At 37.3% G+C, this 16,379-nt stretch overlaps 1 protein-coding gene across 2 annotated transcripts in view; it reads left to right on the top strand.

Moving 5' to 3' along the window:
* Positions 1–1,026: 1,026 nt before the first annotated feature.
* The window catches only part of MYLK4 (myosin light chain kinase family member 4), an 80,524-nt gene continuing 65,171 nt past the window's right edge, over positions 1,027–16,379 (top strand). For both annotated transcript variants that reach the window (XM_011383246.2, XM_023524919.1), the window contains exon 1: positions 1,027–1,290. In XM_011383246.2, the coding sequence (XP_011381548.1) occupies positions 1,132–1,290 (159 nt within the window). In that variant the 5' untranslated portion in view covers positions 1,027–1,131. The remainder of the gene's footprint in view (positions 1,291–16,379) is intronic.

Raw genomic sequence — 16,379 nt, 5'->3', positions numbered from 1 at the left:
TGCTAATAATGGCCTGTAATGTATCTTATAGTACTCTGGTTGATTCTATTTACATTTTAGTGTGTTTGAATGTAAGCACTTTATATGGCTAAGTGGAATTTTGTAGACCATTCTATTTTAAATAATTTGGAACTCAAGGTATTATTTTTACTATATAAATTGAGAAGTAAAAGATAAAGTTTTGTGGAGATAATTACAGATGATTTTAAATTAAGAAAAAGCTGAAAGAAGCAATTTTCAGAAAATCTCCAGCAGGGGGCCTCAGGAGTTGGCGGTGGAAACCTGCCACAAATCAAATTACCCCCCACATCCGGCCATATAATCAAGTGATGTGTAGATACATACATATATGTAGATCTCTAGTACCAGAACAGTAGTACGTGTATTACCTAATTTGAAAGGGAAGTATTTCAAGAAGAGCACAAGGATTTGAACTACTTGGTACTGGGCTGCTAATGAAGATGAAAAGAAAGATATCTGGGTATCATATCTATGTGAGAAGGCTGTAAGGAAACATTTTTTTTTTAAAATAAACACCAAATATTTTAAGATGTAGGCAGAGAACTACTCTGGAAATAACTCGTTTGGTGGAGACCACTCCCCAGAGGGGGGCAAAATTCCCAGAGGAAGCATGAGAGACTCCTTATGCAGGAAGCCCTTCCTACTGGGGATGGCAGGAGCAAAACCTACAATCCCAATTAAACTCAAAGAAACTTTATATTCTGTATTTAAATTGGCCATTTGACAAAAATCTTATTTTATGCAGTGAGGGAAATATTAGTTGCCTAATGAAATTTAAGGTTGCTTCTTACTGTTTCCTTTTGTAGGAAAAAATGGGGGAAAACATTTTTCCTGTTAAAGTTCCAGCATTTGAAACTTGATATTAATATTAACACTTCTCTTCCTATTTTTGGATCCTCTCTCCAATTTAAATAAAAGAGACTTCAAAATTCTCACCAGTCATTTTACCAAAAAGTCAAATGTGTAAATGATGAGAACTTTGTTTTTTTTCTTTACAGTAAAGAGGAAGGCGCAATCAAAAGTCACGATTGCATCTTGATTTAGAAATCAAGAACAGAGGGAGATGAAAACTACACTCCAGATAGTAACCTAATTGGACTCACCACCAAGATGTTAAAAGTGAAGAGGCTGGAAGAAATCAACACGTATTACAACAGTAACCATCTGGAGAAAATGGCCTTTTTTCAGTGCATGGACAAGGTTGAGAAAGTGAAATGTTTTCCGGAAGAAAGTTCTAGTGAACAGGAGTCAAGATCTGAAAAGAATGAGGTAATTTATATGCTAATTTAGTCTCCTGGAAAGTATTTATTCTACCTTATCTTTTCTTACATGCATCAACAAAGATAGCCATTTGTCAGACCTTTTTCAAATTCTATTTCGTCACTCGTGTGTAGAACTATGGAGTTTTTGAATAGCCAAACATTAATTTATCTCACTGAGGATTATGCATTGTAAATTATACAGTTGAGTTTGGAAAGTAATTAGAAGGCCTTTGAGTATGCATCTCTACCTGGAGACTATGCCAACACTGTGGTTATGGCTTTGAAGTTATGAAAGCAAATTTACGGAAACACATATTTATTAAGAAGGATCATTTAAAAGTATGGGATTGGGCATGAAATTCTGAGAAGCTCTGTGAGGGATACAATTACTTTGCAGAATAGGTTTTAAATTTCCTCAAGACCTTAGGCTCCTCACAGGGTAAGTGGCAGGGATGTTGACAGTGATGGTCAGAGACAGGGATAAGCAAGCCTTATTGGATGGCATGCCTGTGTCTTAATTTTGCAGTACGAGAGCCCTGATCCCAATCATGGCTGCTTGATCTTTGGCAAGTCACTAAATTCAACCAAGGAGCTGCCTCATTTGGATAATGGGACTATAGCTGTTGTGAAAATCAAGCTGACAATGTATAAAAAGCTCTTAGCATATTATGTTACCATGTTAAGCATTCAATAAATGTTAGCCAGCAGCAATCTCTCCCAACTGCCTTAGCTTAGTCAATTCTCACTGATAGATCCATAGAAGTACACTTCCTGGCCCAGCATGGGCCTCTTGACATTTTGCCCAGGGCTTTAGTCTAGCACATACAATTGTTTTGAATGTGTTTACATTCCTCTAGTATCACTCTTCAAGGTCGGGATGTCATATCACTCTCTATATTCTCAGTTGCTTTCCTAGTAACTAGCACATATTAGGCACCAAAAATGTTTGTGGAAAGAACAGATCAATCTAAGTGAATTCTGTATTCTAGTTGAGAGCTAGGAGTTATTGTTTTTAATAGAGCAACTGATTCTTATTAGATAGATTTGGGAAACATCTTTTTTTTTTGTCCAGTTACTGTTCTGAAAAGTGCTATTCAGATAGGGCATTTTTAATGTATAATAGACATGAATAGAGCTGTTAGGTATGAAAGGCAGAGGAGCCTTTTATTGTAAGTGAATAAAGAATGATAAAGTGTACTGGAGAGAAGAAATGAGTTAGTTTGAAACTTAGGTTTTTTGAGATCTCCACTTTATGAGTCAAGTGTCTTATTCGGTATACACCAAGAGAAATTTTCACAGGCAAAATTTCAACCAGATTTGAAGGAGTTCTTCATTAGGGCTATTTACAATACAAACAAACAGGATTTCTTTTTCTGTTTATTACTTTCTGTAGGACAAAGAAGACAAAATATTCTTGGATAATTTTGAAATAACCAACTATCTGTATAGTTTATATGAATTTAATTATTTTTTCAGTACTGTTTTTCTCTGGGTTCTGTGATATAATTTTTAGATATAATTTTTATAAGTAGGCAATATTTTTAAAGAGTTGAAATGGTGCTAAGCTGAAAAAGAAACATTTTTAGGAAGAATTGTTTTTGTGATTAACTGTTCCAGAATATTAGATACCAAATAATTTGTTAGAATAATATTTTAGAATAGTTTTGAGGAAAAGACTGATAATGTCATTCCTCAGAAACCCTAAAAGAACATCCTACTCAATTAGTCTGATATCCTTTGTGTAACCTGAGCCTCCTGGCTTTGATTCTGCAGTCAATGCAGTGCAGAAGGTGGGAAGGAATGACTAGTAACTCCATATGTCCCATTCAGTTTCTTTTTTGTAAATGGCAATGGGCCCAGAGATGCCAGCAATAAATTTATCTGTCTCTCTCTTGCCTTGTGGAGCACAAGAATGGGATGTGCACACAAATGGGAGGTGCAGAGCTCTTCTCCTTTCTGTGGCTGCTAGGGCCACCATGCTGGAGGCTCTTACTTGCCCAATAAGTGGATGCCATGGTAGCAAGCAGGCTTTGGCAAGGAAGGGGTTGTGGGCAAAGGGCATTTCAGCAGCTCAGATGTCTTCAAGTATGTAGACAGAGCTAGGCTGAAGTCTCCATATTCTGCTGGGGTCACAATAAATACCACATTTTTCTTAAGAAAAATGCCATAATTTTCTCCACTTACTCTCCTTCTCTTTTATCCTTCTCTCTTTAAGAAGAATAGCACTGCTAATCATAGTAGAAATCTTCACTGTGGTGCACTGAAATGACTTTACTCTGATTTTCAGACCGTGATGTGGAAGCTTTGTTTTGAAGACTTGAAGTGCAATTCTTTACATAAAAGTCTTTACTCTCTAGTCCCAGCGGGGAAAATTACCTGTAAATTTAACAACATATTTGTTAACATGGTTTGGAAAAGCTCAGATTATTTTTCTTTTCCTGCTCTTAGTCAGGTTTTTCTATTTTTATTTATTTTTCCTCCACTGGATTTATTTTTAGCTGTCTTCTTTCCTTCTACTTTGTTTTTTGTTGTTGTTGTTGTTGAATTTATTAAATACTACATATTCTACTTTTCTAGCATGTTTTGGTTATTTTCTGTTTTATTATGTTTTCTTGTGACTTTTCTCATTGTAGTATGTTTAAAGGGTGTTCAAAATCACCTAAGTAGTGTAGAATTTTAAAAGCTTTTAGCAGATATGCTATAAAAAACTAGTTCTAATCTTACATAATATGCTGTTGAAATCAAATAAAACCTAAAAGAAATTAATCTGCTACATATGAGTGATGAGCTTAATAGCTACTGTGTATAAACCATGAATTCACAAATGATAAATAACTCTCATAACTATAATTAGTATTACTTTTATACAACCAAAACGATTTCTTCTACTGTGTATAAACTATGAATTCATAAATGATAAATAACTCTCATAACTATAATTAGTATTACTTTTATACAACCAAAACGATTTCTTCTACTGTGTATAAACTATGAATTCATAAATGATAAATAACTCTCATAACTATAATTAGTATTACTTTTGTACAACCAAAAGGATTTCTTTTGTTAATTCTCTATGTTCTATATGAATAGCCCTCATTCTGCATTTCCCTCAAATCTAACTTACTGTTTAATTCTTCACCCCCACCCCTGCGCCCCGCCGCCCCGGCCTCCCAACCGCACCCCCCTCCCCCCCACCACCTCTTAATGAACAACAAAAGAGCCAGATAATTTTCTCAGGCAACCAGAGTTCCATTCTCCTGTTTGGTTCTGTCTGCTACCCTCTGCCTTCTCCCGTCTGCTATATATATTTCTATTCTTTATGCCCAAGATTATCCAAGCTCACCTCTTTTCTCCTTACCCGTTGGGGCAAGAGAAAGTTGCCTGTTGGTGGCAGAGCCATCAAGGCAGATGCCAGTTTCTGTTGTGCTAATCATCCTTCCTTGAACCAGGGGCAAACACACTTGCATTGGTGTCAATGGTCGCCTGCAGGTCTCTCTCTGACCCTGCACCTGTTTCAGATCTGTCACACCGACTATCATATCTTTCCTTTTAAAGAGGCAGATTATCTGTGGATCATATAACTGGAAACATCTCTCACAAGATCCTACAAGAGCCCTCTGCAATCTGGCAACGCCTGCTCCTCAGAACAGAGCATGTAACAAGCATATGCTTGGAAACATGCTTCTGCTAGATCAAGGGAGGGAAGGAGTGCATAAGCAAAGTAACTTCTATAGCTGTTCTCAGAGAATGGATTTATATTTTAGAAGAAAAGACATCTGGATTGTAGGTAGTGTGTGCCTCATCTCATCTTCCTTACTCTGGCGTGTGTTCCAGTCCATGATGACACGGGGAGGTCACAGACAGGCTCCTGCTCTTGAGGACACACAGGTAGTAACATCACTTTTAACTAAGTCAGATTCATTTTACTGTTTTATTTGAATTTTTCCCACCAGGGAGTGGTGCTTGCCAAAGGAGAAGGAATGCATGCCCGTCTTAATCCTTCCCTAAGACTACTGTCTTAGGAGAGGTTGAGCTATAATAGAGGCATGAAGCACATTTCAAAATTTCAAACACTTGCACCAACTTTTGGGGGAACCTCAAAACAGCCATTCCTGATGTATATTAAAGTTGGTGATCTATTTTTGTTTGCGAGAGCTAAAAATAATGTCAACATCTCTTCATTCTCTTACTTCTTATATGACTTAATTATAAAAATAAAATAACATGAGGGCAAAACTTCCTTTCCCCTTATTAAGAAATCTATGGCAAAACAACATCTGAACAGTGATCACCTCTTCTGAGAAAGCTATCTAGCTCAGCCTTCTATGCTTTTTCCTTTGAACCGTTGTCTGATAATGCCTTTTACTTGATATCATAGCTATTCCAGGAATGGAATTCAGCCAGGAAAATAGTAGATTTCTGAATGAAGAAAAGTGATTCAGATTCTATGGATTTTAGCACTTCCCAAGAGAGGGGATTTGTATCTGGGAAAACATCTCTTTCCACGTATTTAATTCTTTTATCAATTAACATAGACTAAATTATTTTTAAAACAATATAAGACAGTTTAGAAATATTACAGAAAACAGTCTAAATCATTGTTCCCTATAGGAAGTGGATTTATAGTGATGTTCCTCAACTTTTTTCGATTATCACTTATTCTACTTCCAGAGACTTTTGCTTCCTCCCCCGTGTCCCAGTTAAACCTCCTAAGAAATCTTAATATCACAGATAGATGGTATATCTGTTTATAATTAAAGGTATATCTGTGCTTTATACATTAAAAGATTTTTGTCACTTCTCCCAAAGAATAAATTTTCATCCCCTTGTGTGTGATGTCACCAACATTGAGAATGCATGATTTACAGTTAAAAAAATTTTCTCCAGTGGAGTTGGGCAATATATCCCTATGCCTGTATATAAATGCCTTATATTTCTTGTTAAATATCTCATTCAACAAGAAACCACCAACTCATCATCTTGGTGGTGTTTAGAGGACTGAAAGCTCTGGGAGTCAGACTATTCTAATGGTTCCAAGCCTTTCCAGTGCACCCTGACACAGTAAATATTTCTGGGACTGTTAAGTTCACTTTCAGAGGAATTGGCAAATCTTGAAATGATTTATCATCTGATCTATCTTACTTGAGGACAAGGTAAAAGAGATAGGAGAAAGATGGATAGACAGGAACAGACTTTTTAAAATAAGACATTATAAAACATTATAAGTCTCTTTAGGTCTGACATAATATCACAGTTAGGTCTGCATTTTCAGATTTGGTCACTGTCGCCCAAACATTCATCATTTTGGGCTGTTTAATCTATCTTCTATGGGAAATACTATGAGGGTTTTAATCTTCCAAAGGAAAAAAAAATGAGTTATTCACCCAAGCTATGAGAATGTAGCCCTCATAGTATTTCTCAACGAAAAGGTAAACAAGATATACGGGCTAATTAGGAATGTTGTTGTTGTGTATTTAAAAGAGTTTTTGCAATATTTTACTGTAAAGAAAATGTCTCTTAAATCAGATTCTATGACATATCCTCTTACTTTTTCCCATTGCTAATGACTATTTAGAAATGTGGGTTTAGACATTTTTTATAAAAACAGCAGTTTTAGGAAGAGTCTTTTATAGGGCATCAGAGAATCCTATTTTTGATATTAATGTGCTCTGTATCCATTCAGAACACGAAATAGTTGAAAGATTTTTCCAGCACACTAGGTACAGATAACTGCCCATGTAGTTCTGGGTGTTCTGCACCAAACACACAGATGAGTCATATTTATGTTTGCGTCATTTCAGATTCTCCAAATAATTAAAATTCTGATAGTCCCATGTTATTTGGGATAATATGAAAAATATACCTTATTTTTCTCTCTAAAAGTTAAAGCAATGTAGTAAAAAATATAAATATTACAAATCAAGTCTGTGTTCCCAAGTAAAAAAATGTGTAACACACTTGATAATGAAATTCCTAAATATAATTAACCAAACTATGTTCTTATTCACTTACCTAAGACATTATGATTGTAAAAACCATGTTTATCTATTAGTGTTTCCCAGGCTTCAATTTTTCACTTACCACTTTTATAATTTTGCTACATCTGCATACTATTTTTATCCTTATTAGTATTTTCATATATCAAGTCGTTTAAAAATATTAACAAAAGCAAAAACAGAATAAAATCATGATTTTGATGTGCTGACTCTAAGTTTTCAAATATACGATAATACATACACATAAACTTTAAAAATGATTTGTTAGTTAACCCCAAAGCCCTAACAATGAGATGATCCCACATCAGCTTATGGACACCTGGACTCAGGAAGCTATTTTCAGGTCTTTGCCCTCTGCCATTTGGCAGTTTCAACTCCATTTCTCATTTTCTGCTTGCCATGTAGTGACAATAACAAAAACCAGAGAAACTGGTGATAAGCAGACAGCAGTGGAAAGAAGAGAGACCCGAAGTCTTCCCTCTAGATAGCAGATACATAGAATATCAATAACAGGTAAAATTTATTTAGTGCTTCTTAAGTGCCTGGATTCACGTTTTCCATATTGTTGCTTCTGACGTCCCATCAGAAAGCAGAGCTGAGACAAGAGCATGTGTGTAGGTGGTTTGTTTTGGGAAATGACTTCAGGGAATAAGAATGGGGGCCTGGGAAGTGTGAAATAGGGAAGGGGAGAAGCCTCAACAAGGTCACATTATCAAGCTGACCATTGCCAGTGGTAACCTCAGGACTGTTCACCTGTAGAACTGAAGGGGGCACTGATCCACGGGGTGACATTCCCACTGGTCAAGGGCTGTCTAGTTGGGTGACTAACCTCCTGGAATTTTCAGTTACATATGGGCGAATGCAGGTTCTCATGGGGGTCCCAGGCATCACTTGAACCTTATTTACAACTTTTAATTACGGAAAAGTATTTGACTTGCTAGTCTGTTGATTGTGTAAAAATTAAAAATGCTTATTTGGATATCAGCACAAACTTACAGTATAATCCATGGCTCATTTCTTTATCTACTCAGGGATTCTGATGAGTGCAGAGTATTATAGCATTTCTCTATCAAATGGATGTTGAAGGCCTGTACTCTAGCATATAGATTGTGACTCAAAGATTAAGGTCATTAGAAGCACAGCTCTAGCGGAACCTTGGAGGTCAGCTCACAAAATTCTTCTTTGAAGGGAGAACTCAAAGTACAAGAGAGGTAAAATGGACTTGCCCAAGATTCATGACATCACAGGACTACATCCTTTCCTAAAATCAGAATTATCTTTCAACCATATCTCCTATGTTTCTCTTTCTAAATTTTATTTCATCAAAGCCAGCCTTTTTCACAGAGTGGTTGGGAAGCATTTTGTATGGTCACTGTCATGGTTCCCTGTTGGCCTTCTCCCATGTGGGTGCAGTACACCAGTGACTGGGGCAGGCTCTGGGTTAGCCAGCTCGCCTCTCAGGATGGCTGATCACCAGCCAGCCCTGCTGGCCTCTTGCCTTGGCACTTCCTCTTTCTAGGTAGGAGCGTCCAACTTCTTAACTTTCCAATACCTCTGTCTTCTCCTTTAAAAACAATTCTCCAGGGCCTCAGTCTGGGAGCTGGGAAGGCTCAGGTTTACTGCTAGGTGTCAGGAAATCTAAAAAAAGGCAGGGGCCAGGCTGGAATCGAGGGGAATTTGTCTAGTTGACCTTTAGCTTCTAATATTTGCATTCCAAATGTGAGCAGTCAACAAAGATGTAAAGTCTTCTTGTTTTTATACTTTTTATAGAGTTTAGGGCTTATCAGAACTTAAAATAAGTGGTAAGTACAGAAATGAATTATAAAGACAAGATTTTAATTCATAATGTATTTTTTTCTGTGTTCTTGAGAAAGGACTCTACCTCTGTGCAATATAAATGTTTTATAGTAGCATTTTCTCATTTCTAGCCATACAATTCTAAGTGGAGTTTTTGCTCCATTGTATTTGGTATATCCCTGGAATTTCAACTGCGGAGTTCTGATAGGGCAGAATAATTAACCTCTGGTGAGCGTCGCTCTATTACCTTGGGCCTGTTCCAGAGCATATGTCAGTTAGGAGGCCCATGTCCAGCTTGGATATCTTTGAGTCTAGTATATATTTAGTTTTCAGGATGCTTTTAGATTCTAAATGTGTTTTGAGCTCCCAAGAACACCTAGAGGATAAGAGAGGAGGAAACAACGGGAGGTGAAGATGTTATTTGGAGCTTCTAAATCTCCCAGAATCTGACAAAGGCACTCTCCTGAGTTACTCAAGCCCCTTCTGTTCTCTGGAGAGAGCTTCAGAGAGCCTTGTGACTGTGGCCTCAGAAAGCGCTCATTATCCACTCTAGAAACCTTAAGAAAGCTCCTAGCAATTCTTGATGTTTTCCCAAATTGTCTGAGAGAGGCTGGAACAGGCATGGGGGACACATGATGAATCTACATTGTCCAGCACTTTCACTGGGACATCATCCACTAGACCAGCAGTTCTCAAAGTGAGGTCCCTGGATGTCCTGAGGGACCATAAGATTCTTTCAGAGATCTGTAAGGTCAAAACTATTTTCAAAATAATTCTAATATTTTTGTCTTTTCACTGCCTTGATATTTGCACTGATGAAGAACAGGCAATTGTGGATAAAACTGCTAGAACCTCAACACAAAATAAATGGCACCAAAATGTGTTAGTAATCAGCAGTTTTTCACCTTCAGACTCTCGAAGTTCTCGTTTTTCTTTTTAAAGAACCTGTTTTCTTTAAGAATCTACTGGATGAAGCAGGAACATAAATGTATTTAAGTAGCTTGTATCAAAGTCTAAGTACTCATTTAAATCTTTGTACCTAGATTCTATATTAATTTTCTCAATAAAGAATTACTGAGTCCTCTACTGCATGAAAGACAGTGTTGGATCTGCTGGGCTTCTCCCATGATTATTGCCAAATATAACTGTGGCTTGGAGGGCAGATATCTGAAACTCAAAGATGATGCAAGAAATTTCGCTAATGGTCACAAAAAGAGACAGAATCTGATGAAATAAGATCATTTATTTAAAAGACAAACACAGGATACATATTTGAGCAAATTGTTCTTTCCTTTCAGTCTGTAGCTCAACATAATTATAGAGATGTAATTATTTTAGGGTCTTCCCTTAGACTACTTGGCAGTCTCTAGTTATTTAAACATTTAAAACTGGATAATGACAAGTGTTAGGTCTCATTTCTTCCCAACCTTCTAGAATAAGCATGTTGAATTGAAGATAATATAGATAAGTTTCTAAATACTTAAGACTATGTTCGCCTTTTGCCTATTTATGCTTTTAACTTAGGTTATTTACTTATTTAGTAAACATGTAAATGGTCCTCACTGTGACCAGACCCTGTGCTAAGCACTTTACAAACATAAACTTATTTAAACCTTGTAGGCACCATCCTGCTGGACTCTATGGATAATAATAATAGTTGCTAACATTTATGTTGTGTGTATTGTGTTCCAGGTACTATGATAAGCACTTTTCATATAGCATCTCAGTTAATCCTCACAATGGCCCTCTGAATTTGATATAATTACTACCTCTGTTTATAGATAAGTAAACTGAGGCTTAGTGAGGTCAGAAACTTGCCCAAAGTTATGCAAATATATTCTATGATATTTCTTCCTGAATGAATTAGCTTACCTAATACATGAAACAGGTTATTTGGTTTATTTATAAAAAATTTGACTAGGACTTATTTTTAAAAATTAAATGGTAAATATTTGAAAACAAATTATCTCTATGCATTTTCTAAGGACAATTTGTATTATCTTCACATTGTCTGAATTACAGTTCACATTTGATGATTGTTTTGGTTATTTGTTCTACTTCTTTATTGAGTAAGTTAATACGGAATCTGGGCACAAAGATTTAAACACAGCCAGACTGGACAGATAACATGGTCTAGTTCCTTTTTCAGGACAAATTGATGCTCATCTCTGGAACCATGATGTAACAGTGACCTCCAGTGGGAAGAAGTTGCAAAAGTTACTGTAGCCGGGCAGTGAAGTCAGAGCACTTGAGGCTAATTCTTCTAATTGCTGAAATCTTAGTTCCGTGGCAGCAGTCAGGCCATTCTCAGCCATAGTTCATGAACACAGGAAGAATACATTGGAACTAATGATGATTTCAAACATGTAATGAGATTGTAAAATTATAAACTAAACGCTGTTTGTCCGCATACTATAACATACTTTTTTTGTTATGCAATGCACGTGTTTCTATATTTTTTATACTTTATTAATCATAATTACGTTTTGACTATTGAATGGAATTGAATTTTCACTAAAGATAGATCAGGAAGGTGGATAATCCAAAGGTTATCTTGTTTAGTTTTTTACAGTTTTACTCGGTAGTTTTTCAGGTTTGTGCACACGTTTTACCTAATAATGAAAAGTTACAATGTGAGACTTTTTTTACTGTGTGACATAGTTTAGTGTAAGACCACAAGATTGAATTTCATTTCTACCTCTTGCTACTTTTATGGCACTGAACATATTATCTGGCCTCTCTCATCCTATTTCGTCATCTGGGCTTAAAATTACCAACTCCACAGTGTTGTTGTATAAAGCAGTTAACATAGTGCTTGGCTTGAAAAAAGTACTTCATAAACAAAACAGTAAGTTTTACTATTAATGGCAGCTACACTTTTACGCAACACTGAGCATCTTTTCTGTGGCCTATCTCTGTCCTGCTGTGAGCCCCACAGATCTAGTTTCCTGAAGGACTTTTCTCCTTTAATGTCTTCCCACCCCAAATTTCCTTCCATGTTTCCCGGCAATTAGACTGAAAACCTTGGTGATCTTGACACCTCAGTGTCCTGCACAATTGACCCCTCCTACCCCTGGCACATCCTATCAGACACCAAATTTTGTATGTGGCTTGAAAAGTTTCTTCCACCTTTCCTTTTCATTCTCACTGGAATGATGGCAAAATAGGTTAGTATTTCTCCCACTGTCATCCAAGGAGATGTACACAGATGAATAATCTCTCAAAAGGAGAAAAGACACTCCATCCAATCCAGCATAAATTCTCTTTTAAGACGCCCAACTATTAACAGGATCATAATGGGAACGTGACTTGAAAAATGAAAAGATTAACCAAATGCTCAATGGTGGGACCAAATTATTTGGTATACAGAAGGAATTAGCCACATGGACTTAATAGAACATGAGAGAAGGCAGGGACTATTATTTCACCGAACACGTTACCCAATATGCGATGGTCAGTTCAAGCCTGGCACTGATACAGTTTACGAAGATTTAGAAACTCACATATTACAACAATTACTATCACCAATATAACAAAGAGAACAGGAGATATTCCATTTCTTTCCTGTCCAGAAACTTTGTCTCTTGATATTTCAAATGGTGAACAGTCAGACTTACTTTATGTAGCTGTTAGATACCACAGAGGAAGCCGTATTCTTCACCTCCCAACTTTCTGTCATTGTTCCCTAAGAACCATCCCTGGTCCCAAGCTCAGGCCATACACTATTTATTACAGAGCTGTATATTCTAATAAAATTAACTGGGGATAAACAAAGGAATGGAAAGTTACTAAGCATAATGCCTAACTTTTAAGCTTGTCCACCAGAGGATAATGATAATGACATAATTAAAGCCTATCAATTTATTTCCAATTATTCTATTTTAATATTATATGTTTGCATGATCAACATTGTCTTATGTGGGAGTATTAATATTATTCTCCAACACGTAACATTGGAAAGTCTCAGTGCACTTTAAAATACTAAAGGCTCCGAGAGGTTCCCGTGTTAAAACAATGACAACAAAACTGTTTTTAACCAGGCACATGAGAAGCATTAAAAAATGTTAACTTCATATCTGAAACATTATTAGCATTCATAATTATTTATCCTAAGAGCTTTCAAAATTTATTTGACCACTGAAGTGTTTTGTTTGTTGACTCACATTCAGATCTCAAGGTGCCTTAAGATGTATCTTGGGGAGTGCTGGTTTACAAAGAACTGATTATTGACCTTGGTATCAAATAAACCCAGATTCAAATCCCCATGGGACGCCTTTCCAGTTGTGTGACCTTAAATGACTTTGGGTTGTCAGTCCTGGGTTCATCAAAATGATGTAAAATGCCAACCTTGTGGGATAATTGGGAAGACTGAATTAGCTAATCTGTTAGCAAGTGGCTTGATACCTGGCACAGAGATGTCACCCACAAATTTGATTTCTGTTCCTACTTTTTTACTTTTTACTACATGTTTCCTCATTCTCTCTCCTGCTCTATGCCTTTTTAAAATTTTTAAAAAAATTTTAATTAGTTTCAAGTATACAGTATATTGGTTAGACATCTATATAGTTAGTAAAATGATCCCCTCCAATTGCTCCCTCCCTTCCCTGACCCTCCACCTAGCCAATGTATTAATTAATGGTAATTGCATTCCCTATGCTGTGCTCCCCATCCCCGAGACCATCCATCAGCTACTAATTTGTACTTCTTTAACCCTTCACCTCATTCTCCCAGCCCCTCCAAACTCCTCTCCCTTCTGTCTGTCACAGAATTGTTCATTATATTTGTGAGTCTGTTTTTGATTAGTTTGTTCTTTTTATTTCTTAGATTCTGCATATAAGTGAAATCATATAGTGTTTATCTTTCTCTGTCTGACTTAAATACCTTCTAGGTCTATCAAAGCAGTATCTTTTTCCATCCTCTTCCTTTTCATATGTAGGGGTCTTGTTTTCTTATCCTTTCAGCCACTCTATCTTTGGTTGGAACACTTAATTCTTTCCCACTTAAGGTACTTATTGATAGGAATGTAGTTGTTACCATTCTTTATTCCTGTTTTTGATACATGTTTTTTCTTCTTAAAGAAGAAGTCCCTCCAACATTTCCTGTAATTCTGGCTTGGTGGTGATAAACTCCTTTAGCTTCTTCTTGTCTGTCCTTTTACTCTAAATGACAGCTTTGCTGGATAAAGTAATCTTGATTGTATATCTTGGGTATTTCTCACTTTGAATATTTTGTGCCAAGCCCTTCTATCCTGTACAGTTTCTTTTGAGATATCAGCTGCCAGTCTTATGGGTGCTCCCTTGTAGGTAACTAACTGCTTTTCTCTTGCTGCTTTTAAGATTTTCTCTTTGTATTTAACCTTTGGCATTTGAATTATGATGTGTTGTGGTGTGGCCCTCTTTGGGTTCCTCTTTCTTGGGACTCTCTGAGTTTCCTGGGGTTGTTTGTCTATTTTCCTCACCAGATTAGGAAAGTTTTCCATCACTTTTTCTTCAAATAGGTTTTCAATGTCTTGCCCTCTCTCTTCTCCTTCGGGTACTCCTATGATGTGGTTGTTGTTACATTTAATTGTGTCCCATAGGCTCCTTAAATTATTTTCATGTTTTTGGATTCTTTTTTCTTGTTGCCATTCTATTTAGGTGTCCTCTGCTACCCCATCCTCTATACCAATGATTCAATCTTTCGCTTCCTGCACTCTGTTGATTCCCTCTAATGTACTCTTCATCTCAGATAATATATTCTTCATTTCTGACTGGTTCTCTTTTATAATTTCCATTTCTATTTTTGTGCTTTTTATCTCTTTGTTAAAATTCTCACTGAGTTCATCTACCCTTCCCCTAAGTTCATTGAATATCCTTATAACCAGTGTTTTGAACTCTGCATCTGATAGATTGTTCGACTCCATTTTTCTTGGAGCTCTGTTCTGTTCTTTCATAGGGGATCTGCTTCTTTGTCTTCGCATTTTGGCTGCCTTTCTGTGTCTGTTTCTATGTACTAATCAAAGCTCCTAAGTCTCCCGGTCTTATTAGCGTGGCTTTGTGTAGTAGTTGTCCAGTGGCACAGTCCTGAGAGGGGTTCAGCTGCAGGCCAAGTTTAGCCCCAGCCCGTGCCCCTACAGACTCAACAAGCAATCCACAGATGCTGTGTTTAAAGCTGCCTCAAGAGGCCACCCAGAAACCAAGGTCAGGTGCCACCAGTGTGGAGCTTGAAGCTAATCAGCAAGGGACACAGGACATGCTAAAGACACTATTGGACATGGCTTGGTTAGGGCCGCAAGTTGGGAGAGGCAGAGTTTTAGGGAATCCTCTGAGTGGAGCGACCTTTGTTATCCAGTTTGATGACGTCTCAGCTGTGGCAGAGCTGCTCCGCATGCTGGGAGTGGGGTGTAGGGGGAGAGAGGTCTCAACAGCGGAATAATGGATACTACCAGTACCTGGGAGAAAGCCTCATCTCTGGCACTCACTCTAACAACTCAATGTCCCCTGTAGGTCCCTGGTGCTCCCTGAGCAGCCAACTTGGTGCTGGTGTTCAGAGTGAGTGAGTCCGTCATCGGTAAAGTCTGGTCATGGACATGGCCCCTTTAAAAAGAATGTCTGCAGCTGCCAGCTGCAGCTGCCAGCTGCAGCTGCCGTAGCCTCTGTCCCACTCAGCTGCTTGGACTGGGCATCCTTACATCTTTGCCTTCTCCTATTTCCTCCTACCTCCTCCTATTGCAGGGTGATTTCTTATTTCTCTCCCTAGTTTTAGGGCTTCTGTTCATCCAGACCCCAGGTAACTCTGCTTGCTGTTTGCTCTGTGTTTCTGTCACAACTTTGGTGTGATCCCAAGAGGAGATGTACAAAGCCTCTATCATCTACGCCAATTTACCTGGTCTCTGAAAATAGTTTTTATATATTTGTTTCTTTTATATGTTCTAGTCTTTCAAAGTTGCTATTTTATGTGTGATGATGATGAACATTCATCACAAACCAGAATCTTATTACTTTAAGTGTGGTCCATGACTCGTCGGCTTTACCCAGACTTACTGAATAGGAATCTCATTTTCATAGGTCCCTGGGTGATTAATGTGCATATTAAGATTTGAGAAACACTAGAATATTCGTTACCTTCTGCAGTTGAAAAATGAAGAATCAATTAAAGTTTACTATAAAAAAACTGCTGAAAGAAAAACGAACATTCACTACCTCAGTTGTGATGATGTTTACTTAAGTACATGTGTATATTACATATATACACACATTCAGAATGTGTGTGTGTGTGTGTGTGTGTGTGTGTGTGTGTGTGTGTGTGTGTGTGTGTGTGT

The sequence above is a fragment of the Pteropus vampyrus genome, unplaced genomic scaffold, assembly GCF_000151845.1.
Source record: "Pteropus vampyrus isolate Shadow unplaced genomic scaffold, Pvam_2.0 Scaffold509, whole genome shotgun sequence".
Classification (NCBI taxonomy): Eukaryota; Metazoa; Chordata; class Mammalia; order Chiroptera; family Pteropodidae; genus Pteropus; species Pteropus vampyrus.
The sequence above is the reverse complement of the archived record's forward strand: the minus strand, read 5'-3'. Positions and strand labels throughout refer to the sequence as shown.